At 40.9% G+C, this 12,500-nt stretch overlaps 2 protein-coding genes across 2 annotated transcripts in view; one reads left to right on the top strand and one right to left on the bottom strand.

The window, feature by feature from the left end:
- ttll11 (tubulin tyrosine ligase-like family, member 11) overlaps nt 1–8,443 on the bottom strand; it is a 36,863-nt gene extending 28,420 nt beyond the window's left edge. The window contains exon 1 of the mRNA XM_076283977.1: nt 6,932–8,443. Coding sequence (XP_076140092.1) covers nt 6,932–7,426 — 495 coding nt within the window. The 5' untranslated portion in view covers nt 7,427–8,443. The remainder of the gene's footprint in view (nt 1–6,931) is intronic.
- A 1,542-nt stretch (nt 8,444–9,985) lies between these two features.
- The window catches only part of LOC143122943 (carboxyl-terminal PDZ ligand of neuronal nitric oxide synthase protein), a 74,301-nt gene continuing 71,786 nt past the window's right edge, over nt 9,986–12,500 (top strand). The window contains exons 1-2 of the mRNA XM_076283968.1: nt 9,986–10,532; nt 11,645–11,716. Of these exons, the coding sequence (XP_076140083.1) occupies nt 10,428–10,532; nt 11,645–11,716 (177 nt within the window). The 5' untranslated portion in view covers nt 9,986–10,427. The remainder of the gene's footprint in view (nt 10,533–11,644; nt 11,717–12,500) is intronic.

Raw genomic sequence — 12,500 nt, 5'->3', positions numbered from 1 at the left:
GAACTTGCTTTATCCACAGTCCAGCCCAGAGGGCAGCCAACACAGGGAGGGACTGATACAGCTCTGTTGAGTCCCTGATATGGCCCTGGGTTTGTTGAAGACATGGTCCAACAAAGACTTATTAAGAGCAAACGCTTGTGAGTGCGATTATCATCTTTATTATCCTGATATGGCCTCCAAACTTCACTTGAATTTAGCGTAGTGGTTTAGCAGTGGGCTAGGATGCAGTGGCCAGAAAAGCTGTGGGTTCAATTCCCAGCTTCCGATGTTGTGCCCTCGAGCAAGGCACGTAAGTTGCTAAGTTGCTAAGTTGCTCTGGGAACAATGCAATAATGCCTTAAAATAGAATTGACATATGTACGGTAAGTCACTTTGGATGAAAAGTGTCCGCTAAAAAAATGAATGTACATTTCAGGTAGTTGGAATGGCTTTCATGCAGTCTTTCCTCTCCTTGTGACTGCCCAGGAGCCATAATGATCCTAATGACAGAGGCCAAAGTCTGTTGTAATACATGCTGGGTTTCTGTTTATTAATGCGTCTTCACCAAGTGTGAAGTGTAAGAGCAACTGACTTAAGAGAGGGAAGAAGCCTCTGCCAATTGGAGTATTTAGGATTAAACCCCCAAGAAGTGAGACAGTGTTTGTTTATCTAACCTGCTGTTATCCAGTCCTAAATGAAATGCAACCGCATACCAGAATCGGTAATGATGAACTTGACACAAGCCTGCATTAGGATGAAAGGAAGGACACCAAGGGCACCTGAGTCGCCTTGCTTGACTGGATGCACTAGCGGTTATGAATAGCTTAGTGATGAAGGATCGGTTTCCAACTCGGTTTACAGTGAGTGTGTTCACGACGAATATTGAAAAGTAAGCGCTCCTGCGCACGAGGCTTATGTTACAGCTGGCGCCCCGGGCCTGCTCGCTCGCAATGAAACGTCACAGGCGCTAGTTTAACGTAGCCTGTTGCATGTATAATTTAGAGCGATAACATGCCGGCGGTGGATATGAATTGCATTAGTTTCAAGGCGGACAGTATCTCCCTGGCTTCTATCAACGCACTCATTAATGTATTTAGCGAGGGCGTGTAACACCAGTGGCCGGCGGAGGTATTGTGCGCCAAAGCGCACGGTGAAAAGGCAGTGGCTTTCCATGGTAGGCTGCCACACCTAGTCAATTAAAATGTATGGGAGAGTTCGGGTTAATTTCACAGTAACGTGTCATGCTTAATGTTAAATTATAAAGCCCCATTCAGGGACATAATTTCCCTTAACCAGGGACACGGAACAAGGCCCTACTGGGAGCTGGCGGTGTGTGTGGGTCACCGCCGGTGCCTGACTGGAGCACATTACAGACTGCCAGCGGGGATGTTGTGATTTCATCACCGAGGTGAAGTTAGTTTGATATTTGATATTCGGATATTCGACAGATATTCAAAAAAAAAAAATTATGCTGCCGGTTTCACCCCGTGTTTGCAGACAATGTACAAACAGATGACCTGTCTACTTGCTCCCAGCCGACCATAGGGACCGTCTAAAAAGTAACTTCTGAATTACCTTCATAGTCTTTTTTGTCAATAGCTTTGACATCATGTGACCTAGTGACTCCAAACCAATTCAAAATAGTTATCCTATATGGGACTCATCAGACACACTTCTTTTTATAGTCACTGTATGCACACTGTATTTTATATGAATATTTTAAAGATAATACATTATTTATCATAAGAAACGGTCTCCTTTTTTTCAATACCTCCCAAGCCATGCGACCTAGTGACTCTAAACCAATGCAGAATAGTTATCCTATATGGGACTCATCGGGCACACCTCTTTTTATGGTCACTGTATGCACACTGTATTTTTTAAGAATATTTTAAAGAAAATACATTATTTCATATAATAAACAGTCTTCTATTTTTCAATACCTCCCAGGTCATGTGACCTAGTGACTCCAAACCAATTCAAAATAGTTATCCTATATGGGACTCATCAGACACATCTCTTTTTATGGTCACTGTATGCACACTGTATTTTATATGAATATTTTAAATATAATACATTATTTATCATAAGAAACGGTCTCCTTTTATTCAATACCTCCCAAGCCATGCGACCTAGTGACTCCAAACCAATGCAGAATAGTTATCCTATATGGGACTCATCGGGCACACCTCTTTTTATGGTCACTGTATGCACACTGTATTTTTTATGAATATTTTAAAGAAAATACATTATTTCATATAAGAAACAGTCTCCTTTTTTTCAATACCTCCCAGGTCATGTGACCTAGTGACTCCAAACCAATGCAGAATAATTATCCTATATAGGACTCATCGGGCACACCTCTTTTTATAGTCACTGTATGCACACTGTATTTTATATGAATATTTTAAAGAAAATACATTATTTCATATAAGAAACAGTCTCCTTTTTTTCAATACCTCCCAAGTCATGTGACCTAGTGACTCCAAACCAATGCAGAATTGTTATCCTATATGGGACTCATCGGGCACACCTCTTTTTATGATCACTGTATGCACACTGTATTTTATATGAATATTTTAAAGATAATACATTATTTCATATAAGAAACAGTCTCCTTTTTTTCAATACCTCCCAGGTCATGTGACCTAGTGACTCCAAACCAATGCAGAATTGTTATCCTATATGGGACTCATCGGGCACACCTCTTTTTATGGTCACTGTATGCACACTGTATTTTATATGAATATTTTGTAAAAAAAATACATTATTTCCTATATGAATGGTCCTCTTTTTTCAATACCTCCCAAGTCATGTGACCTAGTGACTCCAAACCAATGCAGAATAGTTATCCTATATGGGACTCATCGGGCACACCTCTTTTTATGGTCACTGTATGCTATATGAATATTTTGTGAAAAAAATACATTATTTCCTATATGAATGGTCCTCTTTTTTCAATACCTCCCAATTCATGTGACCTAGTGACTCCAAACCAATGCAGAATAGTTATCCTATATGGGACTCATCGGGCACACCTCTTTTTATAGTCACTGTATGCACACTGTATTTTATATGAATATTTTAAAGAAAATACATTATTTACCATAAGAAACGGCCTCCCTTTTTTCAATACCTCCCAAGCCATGCGACCTAGTGACTCCAAACCAATGCAGAATAGTTATCCTATATGGGACTCATCTGGCACACCTCTTTTTATGGTCACTGTATGCACACTGTATTTTACATTAATATTTTAAAGATAATACATTATTTACCATAAGAAACGGCCTCCCTTTTTTCAATACCTCCCAAGCCATGCGACCTAGTGACTCCAAACCAATGCAGAATAGTTATCCTATATGGGACTCATCAGGCACACCTCTTTTTATGGTCACTGTATGCACACTGTATTTTACATTAATATTTTAAAGAAAATACATTATTTCATATAAGAAACAGTCTCCTTTTTTTCAATACCTCCCAAGCCATGTGACCTAGTGACTCCAAACCAATGCAGAATAGTTATCCTATATGGGACTCATCAGACACACCTCTTTTTATGGTCATTGTATGCACACTGTATTTTATGTGAATATTTTGTAAAAAAAAATACATTATTTCCTATATGAATGGTCCTCTTTTTTCAATACCTCCCAAGTCATGTGACCTAGTGACTCCAAACCAATGCAGAATAGTTATCCTATATGGGACTCATCAGACACACCTCTTTTTATGGTCATTGTATGCACACTGTATTTTATGTGAATATTTTGTAAAAAAAAATACATTATTTCCTATATGAATGGTCCTCTTTTTTCAATACCTCCCAAGTCATGTGACCTAGTGACTCCAAACCAATGCAGAATAGTTATCCTATATGGGACTCATCGGGCACACCTCTTTTTATGGTCACTGTATGCACACTGTATTTTATATGAATATTTTGTAAAAAAATACATTATTTCCTATATGAATGGTTCTCTTTTTTCAATACCTCCCAAGTCATGTGACCTAGTGACTCCAAACCAATGCAGAATAGTTATCCTATATGGGACTCATCGGGCACACCTCTTTTTATTGTCACTGTATGCACACTGTATTTTATATTAATATTTTAAAGAAAATACATTATTTACCATAAGAAACGGTCTCCTTTTTTTCAATACCTCCCAAGCCATGCGACTTAGTGACTCCAAACCAATGCAGAATAGTTATCCTATATGGGACTCATCAGACACACCTCTTTTTATAGCAACTGTATGCACACTGTATTTTATATGAATTCTTTAAATAAAATACATTATTTCATATAAGAAACAGACTCCTTTTTTTCAATACCTCCCAAGCCATGTGACCTAGGGACTCCAAACCAATGCAGAATAGTTATCCTATGTGGGACTAATAAGACACACCTCTTCTTATAGTCTCTGTATGCACACTGTATTTTATATTAATATTTTTAAGAAAATACATTATTTGCCATCATGAATGGTCTCATTTTTTCAATACCTCGCAAGCTTTTTTCTCGCTAGACATCACAGATCAACATAGAACTGTTCTGCTATGTGATAATAATCAGACACATGTCAATGTGAAATAATATTTTGCATGAACTATTATATTTAATTTTTTTTAAAGAATCATATTTATTTCCTATGGAAAACAGCTTTTTGCTCAATAGCTGCCATATAAGGGGTCCTAGACAACACAGATCAATACAGAACTGTTCTGCTATGGGGTACTTATCAGACACACCTCAATATGAAAAATGATTTGGCATCTACTATTATATGGAAGGTATTGAGAAAACACAGTTTCCATAGGAAACAAATGGGTACTATAAAATAGTACGTGCAAAAATTATATTAATTTGAGGTGTGTCTGATTAGTCCCATAAAGGATATTCTGCATTGGTTTGGTGTCCCTACGTCACTTCCCTTGGGGGCGGGGGGGGGGTATTGAAAAAGGAGACCATTCCTTATAGGAAACGATGTATTTTCTTTAAAATATTAATATAAAATAGTGTGCTTTCAATGGTTATAGGAAGAGGTGTGTCTCATGAGTCCCATATAGGATAACTATTCTGCATTGGTTTGGAGTCACTAGGTCACATGGCTTGGGAGGTATTGAAAAAAAGGAGACCATTCCTCATGGGAAATAATGTATTTTCTTTAAAATATTCATATAAAATACAGTGTGCATACAGTGACCATAAAAAGAGGTGTGCCCGATGGGTCCCATATAGGATAACTATTCTGCATTGGTTTGGAGTCACTAGGTCACATGACTTGGGAGGTATTGAAAAAAGAGGACCATTCATATAGGAAATAATGTATTTTTTTTACCAAATATTCATATAAAATACAGTGTGCATACAGTGACCATAAAAAGAGGTGTGCCCAATGAGTCCCATATAGGATAACTATTCTGCATTGGTTTGGAGTCACTAGGTCACATGACTTGGGAGGTATTGAAAAAAGAGGACCATTCATATAGGAAATAACATATTTTTTTACAAAATATTCATATAAAATACAGTGTGCATACAGTGACCATAAAAAGAGGTGTGTCTGATGAGTCCCATATAGGATAACTATTCTGCATTGGTTTGGAGACACTAGGTCACATGGCTTAGGAGGTATTGAAAAAAAGGAGACCATTCCTTATGGGAAATAATGTATTTTCTTTAAAATATTCATATAAAATACAGTGTGCATACAGTGACCATAAAAAGAGGTGTGCCCGATGAGTCCCATATAGGATAACTATTCTGCATTGGTTTGGAGTCACTAGGTCACATGACCTGGGAGGTATTGAAAAAAAGGAGACTGTTTATTATATGAAATAATGTATTTTCTTTAAAATATTAATATAAAATACAGTGTGCATACAGTGACTATAAAAAGAGGTGTGTCTGATGAGTCCCATATAGGATAACAATTCTGCATTGGTTTGGAGTCACTAGGTCACATGACCTGGGAGGTATTGAAAAAAAGAAGACTGTTTCTTATATGAAATAATGTATTTTCTTTAAAATATTCATAAAAAATACAGTGTACATACAGTGACCATAAAAAGAGGTGTGCCCGATGAGTCCCATATAGGATAACTATTCTGCATTGGTTTGGAGTCACTAGGTCGCATGGCTTGGGAGGTATTGAAAAAAAGGAGACCGTTTCTTATATGAAATAAAGTATTTCCTTTAAAATATTAATGTAAAATACAGTGTGCATACAGTGACCATAAAAAGAGGTGTGCCCGATGAGTCCCATATAGGATAACTATTCTGCATTGGTTTGGAGTCACTAGTTCACATGACTTGGGAAGTATTGAAAAAAGAGGACCATTCATATAGGATATAATGTATTTTTTTACTAAATATTCATATAAAATACAGTGTGCATACAGACTATCAAAAAAGGGGTGTGTCTGATGAGTCCCATATAGGATAAATATTCTGCATTGGTTTGGAGTCACTAGGTCACATGATGTCAAAGCTATTGACAAAAAAGACTATGAAGGTAATTCAGAAGGTACTTTTTAGACTGTCCCTAAGGTCGGCTGGGAGCAAGTAGACAGGTCATCTGTTTGTACATTGTCTGCAAACACGGGGTGAAACTGGCCGCATACATTTTTTTTTGAAAATCTGTCGAATATCCGAATATCAAATATCAAACTAACTTCACCTCGGTGATTTCATCAAAAGCTTGACTCATATTGAAATCTTTTCTACTTACTTCATGCCTTCTCTGGTTGAATCCACAATACGCAATATAATATGCTGAGAGCTTTTGGTAAAACGTCAGTTAAATGAGCATTCTGTAAGCAGGCCACGCGATTCCTCATCGTGGAAAGTATAATTATTGTGAGGTTGCATAACACAATAAAACATATGAAAATAAAAACGGAAAAAACACAAGTAGAGCATCTCTGCTTTGGTCTAACTTACCTCTTTCCATTTGAGCTGCCGGATGCTGAGTTTGAGCGCTTCTAGAGATGTCTTAGCCTTAGACGTATCCACAGTGACCGGTTTCCTCTTTTTGGCCAGTTTGTTGGCATCCTCTTTGCTTTGTGCACTTTTGGTATCTTTCTGTTGTGTCTGGCTGCTCACCACGTTTCCGTTGGCCTCAGCTTTCTCTTGCAAAACCTTACCGGTGCCTTTAATCTGGAGCGAGGGCGCATTGTCCAGGCGGCTAACAACAGGCGCGTCCGGTTTTATGTTAGGGTTGCCGAGCTTAGTTCGACTTTTGCTCCGGTTTCTGGCCGTGCCGAGAGTCTTTGAGGTGTCCCTCCGGACCTCGAGGGCCGTGGGAACAGGTGAAAGGGATGCCGGTGGTGTTTCGGTATACACCTGTTCCTCCTCAGCCGCATCTACCTCCTCCACCTCGCCCGTGGATTTTAGTTGTTCAAGCTGAACTTTTACCTTCACATAATGATCACTCATTATGTATGCCCAAAAAGCGAGCGAGTGTGTAAACAGAGCGCAATTTGTGTGCAAAAGCGTCTATGGTTTGGTAATTCACAGACAAGCAGCATATGACAAGTGGTTTAACTTTGTCTCAAAATCAACTAAAGCTAGCCGCTGTTCTGATCTGTGCTATAAAGCACGCTTCAGCTGACACGACTCGGCAGGTGCAAGTAACGGTAAATTGCATAGCAAGCCATATGGCTAGGTTAAACACGAAGACAACCGAGAAATTCAGCTATGGCCAAACTTACATTGAACTGCAAGAGAGGTTGCAGAAGTGTAGCATAGGTATGCATTGTCAAAGCAATAAGTTAACTTCATCTGTAAATTCAGCGATTCTGCCCTGTGTAAAATAATAAAACTGTTGTGCAGAATATCTAGCTGACCGTTACATCACAGATTGATGAAAAGAAACAGCTAACGCCCATCATAAGACTGACGATGCAGATACTGATCTACCAAGGTAACTAGCAAGCTGTCACACAGTATAGACCAGACCAGGCAGACCTGTCACTGAACTTTTGTAGTGACGTTAAATTATCCCATGTTGACACATGCATAAATAGGTTGGTTAGACCAAAAAACATTAACGTTAGACAACCATTTCACGTTATGCAGGCCATCTGGCAAGCTATTGAACTGATTAACTGGATTAGCTTGCTGGCTAACTGTAACTGGCTAACTAAACCGAAAAAAATATGTTCTCTGAACGCGTTCACGCTAACATTAGAAGCAAGACTGACTTGACAAGCTACTGATGTCTTAGGAAACTGGAGCAATGACTTCTAGCTAGCGCAACCATTGCATGTAGGCTAACCGTTACGATAAATGTTACCTAGAGAGTGGGCGAGGTGGAGGAAAAGATGACAGCATCGGGAGAGCTGTCGGAGCACAGAGAACAGATGTGTCCAATGCCACAGCCCGGTTAGGCTAGGCGTCCGAAGGACTGTTATTTCTGCGGCCACAGCGCAACTGCTCCTGCGCTTATGTTTGGTCCTGATCCATGGTTTGTCCCGTTGACAACGCAACTGACGGAAGCCCATAAGGCACACGACAGTTACCGCACTGCTCCTGCCACTGCCGATTAGCCTACCCATGAGCCTACCGAGGAAAAAAGCGATTTGGAAAATAAAGTTGCAGCATGCGAACCTTTCAAGCTAAAATCAAAAGCGGCATCAATGTGTGCAGCTTTTAGGCGAAAAAAAACCCACCACAAATTATAGAATATATACAGTTAAGAACAAAAATATTCATACCCCTGGCAAATATTGATTTAATGTTGCTTTTCTAGCGTATGCCATCACAGCTCCGTATACCTGGCATACCTCTCCATGTCTCCAAAATGATTCTAGACCGCACCTTTTTTAGCAGCAATCCTGGTTTTGAGGCAGGAACGATTATTTGCCATCACTCTGGCCTTGTGCTCACTTTTTTTGACAGATGAGGTCTGGACTCTGCCTGGACCACTCTAAAATGTTGTTCTCTGTTAACCATTTCTTGCCTCGTTTGGCTGTATGTTTTGGATCATTGTGTGGTTTAATGGTCCAATGTATATTGGGGCAGGTCATCCCTCCAAAAATCTTGATGTAGTCCCTTGGTTTAGTGTTATTGAGAAGGTCATTATTGCTGTTGATGTGGTAGGATAATAACTCACGTCAAAGAACGAAGTCTTAGGGTAGAACAACTTGGTTTTGGCGTAAACCTGCCAATTAAAGAACTCACATGCCTTATAATGATAGTTCGCCAGCTAAATAGTTTAACAGTAGTATATTCAGCAGTCGGTCAGAGCAATCACGCATAGGATAAGGATATTGTTTTTCCCCCTGAGTCTTTCCAACCAGCAGATGGCGCTCTTGTGCAAACTTGAAATGTGCTATCCTGAGGGGATGAGGGTGCAGCGCATAGGAAGAGTCCCATGACTAAAGACGACTCGTCTGCCCTTTGATGTTGAATTAAGCCGCTGCGCTAAATTGAACTGCCAGACCAACGAGTGCCAAACAGCTTTTCCCCAGGCTGTGACATAGGTGTTATGATGGACCAATTTAGCAACATAGGCTTGCGCAAATTTGTTTTCATTCGTTCTGTAGGCTTAAATAATAATGGCATCATTAACCATGTTCGAATGCTTTCTAAAAACTGCTTATGACTCTGAATGAACCGCTCACAACATTTCAACCCTTAACTTAAGTTTGAACTTCTGATAGGCTTGAAGTGTCATTGAATGGAAAGACATATTACTAAAGGATCACAACAAGTAGCCAAAAGGTTAAACTTTCACTTTGCTGTATGAGAACATTAAAACAACAAGCAGACGAATACTGTCCAGTTGGAGGGCTCTTCCTCGTCCTACCATAACCTCTCTGGAAAAAAAAAAAATACTTCCGATCTTTTCACGCCAATGTTCTCCTCCCGGTGGACGGAGTCATGTGACGGAACTTTGCTCCAATCGGGAATCAGTCCAGAGGAGAGCGTGCGGCGCTAATGAGCAATGCCACCCGCCGTGAGATTCAAACCCAACCCCTGTGAGAGAGCGACGGCGACCGACCTGCAGGAACCGCAACAAATTAAGCACTGACCGTCTGGATTTATAGGCTCTGTGACGGACTGCGATGAGACCCTGTACGCTGGATTAGGAAAATAATTGACAATCGCCTAGTGGGTTTCGAAAGTTGTGTTTGTAGCCTACGGAGAGAGATCAGCACGACAGTCGAGATTGGGGACAAGGGAATAGGCGCCTAAACGAGCCCTTTGTGGATACTCGCCGATGCAACCGCAGACAGGGGTTGTCATGGGCATTATTCATTCGCTGCCACTTGCAGTCTGCGCCGTGTTGTCGGCGTGTTAGATATATCCGGAGTGGGGCAGGCAGCCGTCCACCTGCGATTAGGCATAAACTCTCCTGGTTATTTTGTAGCCGTGCCGGACGGACCGGGCTCATATTACCACGTAGCCCGTTTACGTGCTATCTGAAAATAAAATGCCCGGACGGAACAGGTACAATCTGGTGGACGATGTGGCTGACTCCCGGGTCCCTCTCCACAACGAAGAGGCTTTTCAGCACGGGATTCACTTCCAAGCCAAGGTAAGATGCGTCCAGTTAACAACGCTGGTGTGGTTAGAAAGCCGAGGGTTTCATTGAAAGACCAATTTAATAAACCTAGGTGGACTTCGTTAACACTGCTGTCATGGCTAAGTCCAAACTGCTTTATTCTGCAGAGTTTGATTTAAGAACTTTTTGGAGTAACTTGGCACTTTGGTACGTTGGGTGTTTGTAGCCTTGGTCTCTGGCTATCCAAAAAGTGAACTATGTGCCAACCAACAAACAGTATTTATGACAGAATCATTTTGGTGGATTTATGCGACGATTCTGCGACTGACAGGGCATTTGGGGATGTGATTGAAAGGTGGATGCTACCTAGAAGGAACCTAAATGTCAGACAGAGGCACTATAGTCTAGCCTAAGCGCAAATTCATCTCTTAATTCAAAACACCAAAGGTCGAGATGCGCACCAAATGACGTTGCGCACCACATCCGTCTCACTCGTGTTGGGAAATGAAAAGATCTAGGCTATGATTTTGACACCACAAACCTACACGCTTTCCTGCCTGGCTGTGTTGAACACACAACAGTCAGCTCCTTGCTGCGATGGTGTTGTTTATGTCTCAATTCTTGTGATCATTAGAACCTGCCCACGTAGATGTATCCGTTTCCGTGATCAATCGTGCCTTGCTTACAGCGCTTCACTCTCTCAGGCGGAATTACATTACTTTCCCTCTGGAGATATCAGTCCGCAGTTTCTCAATTAATCAGAATGATATGCAGGATTGGCATTGTATCCACTTCTGCCTACAGCGTCAGAATATCAATAATGGTTATTTGTGTGTGTGTGTGTGTGTACACACAACTTTTCATGTTCCTGTCCTATTCCTCCTGTCCTTTGGTATTCTTTCCCTCCGTGTTCTCAATGTTTTAGTGTTATTCCACAGGGCAATACGATGTTTTGTTGTTTTACTTTGCCAACACTGCACTATAGTCATGCTAATAAAACAACAGTGAATTGATTGTCTAACGTATGCGTAATCTTTCTTTATCATAACAGTCTGTTGGTACAACGTTTGTGCTGAGGTGTGCCTTTGTCTTGTCTGATGCCTGTAGATTGCATTCATGCTTAACACATTCACTTTTATTTTCAGTATGTTGGCAGTCTGGATGTGCCAAGACCCAACAGTCGCATGGAGATTGTTGCAGCAATGAGAAGGATCCGAGTAGGTTTTACACAACCACACACACACACACACACACACACACACAACCACACACACACACACACACACACACACACACACACACACACACACACACACACACTCACACACACACACACACACACACACACACACACACACACAAACACTCAGAAACACACACACACACACACACAAGCCATGTACATCAGACTTATTACAGTGTTATAAATAATCATTGCTACATTCTCTGGCTACCTTCAACATTTCCCCTTCACACTCATTCCACCCACCGACCATCATTCTCTATTTCACTCTTGCTGGTAAATCCGTATGTGCTGGTTAAGTGCTGTGTGTGTGTGTGTGTGTGTGTGTGTGTGATTTAACAAGCATGGTGCTGCTGGTGCTGGTGTTATCTACAGGGAAAGAACAATAAACACCCTGCAGTGCTCATATTTGTGTGTGTGTGTTTGTGTGTGTGTGCGTGCGCGCTCTGTTGAATCTTGAACCATACCTTGCCATACACAGAAGGAATAGGAGAGTGGACAAGGAGACAGAGAGACAGTTAAGGGTTTATTTTCCATTTCACTGTCTATACAAACACAGAGAGAGTGAGAGAGAGATACACACACACACACACACACACACACACACACACAGAGAGAGAGAGAGAGCGACAAACAGACACACAAACGCTGTGAGTAGTGTGTAATTAGATTGGATTTGTCGGTTGAGTGCATTGCTCCACTACTGCTCGTTAGCTTTACAGGAAACGACGGCAGCACCTCAAGAGACCTGCCCTCCC

The sequence above is a fragment of the Alosa pseudoharengus genome, unplaced genomic scaffold, assembly GCF_046254945.1.
Source record: "Alosa pseudoharengus isolate Yale_2024_CS ecotype anadromous, Long Island Sound unplaced genomic scaffold, YU_APseudo_1.1 YU_APseudo_1.1_scf_14, whole genome shotgun sequence".
NCBI classification, from domain to species: domain Eukaryota; kingdom Metazoa; phylum Chordata; class Actinopteri; order Clupeiformes; family Clupeidae; genus Alosa; species Alosa pseudoharengus.
The sequence above is the reverse complement of the archived record's forward strand: the minus strand, read 5'-3'. Positions and strand labels throughout refer to the sequence as shown.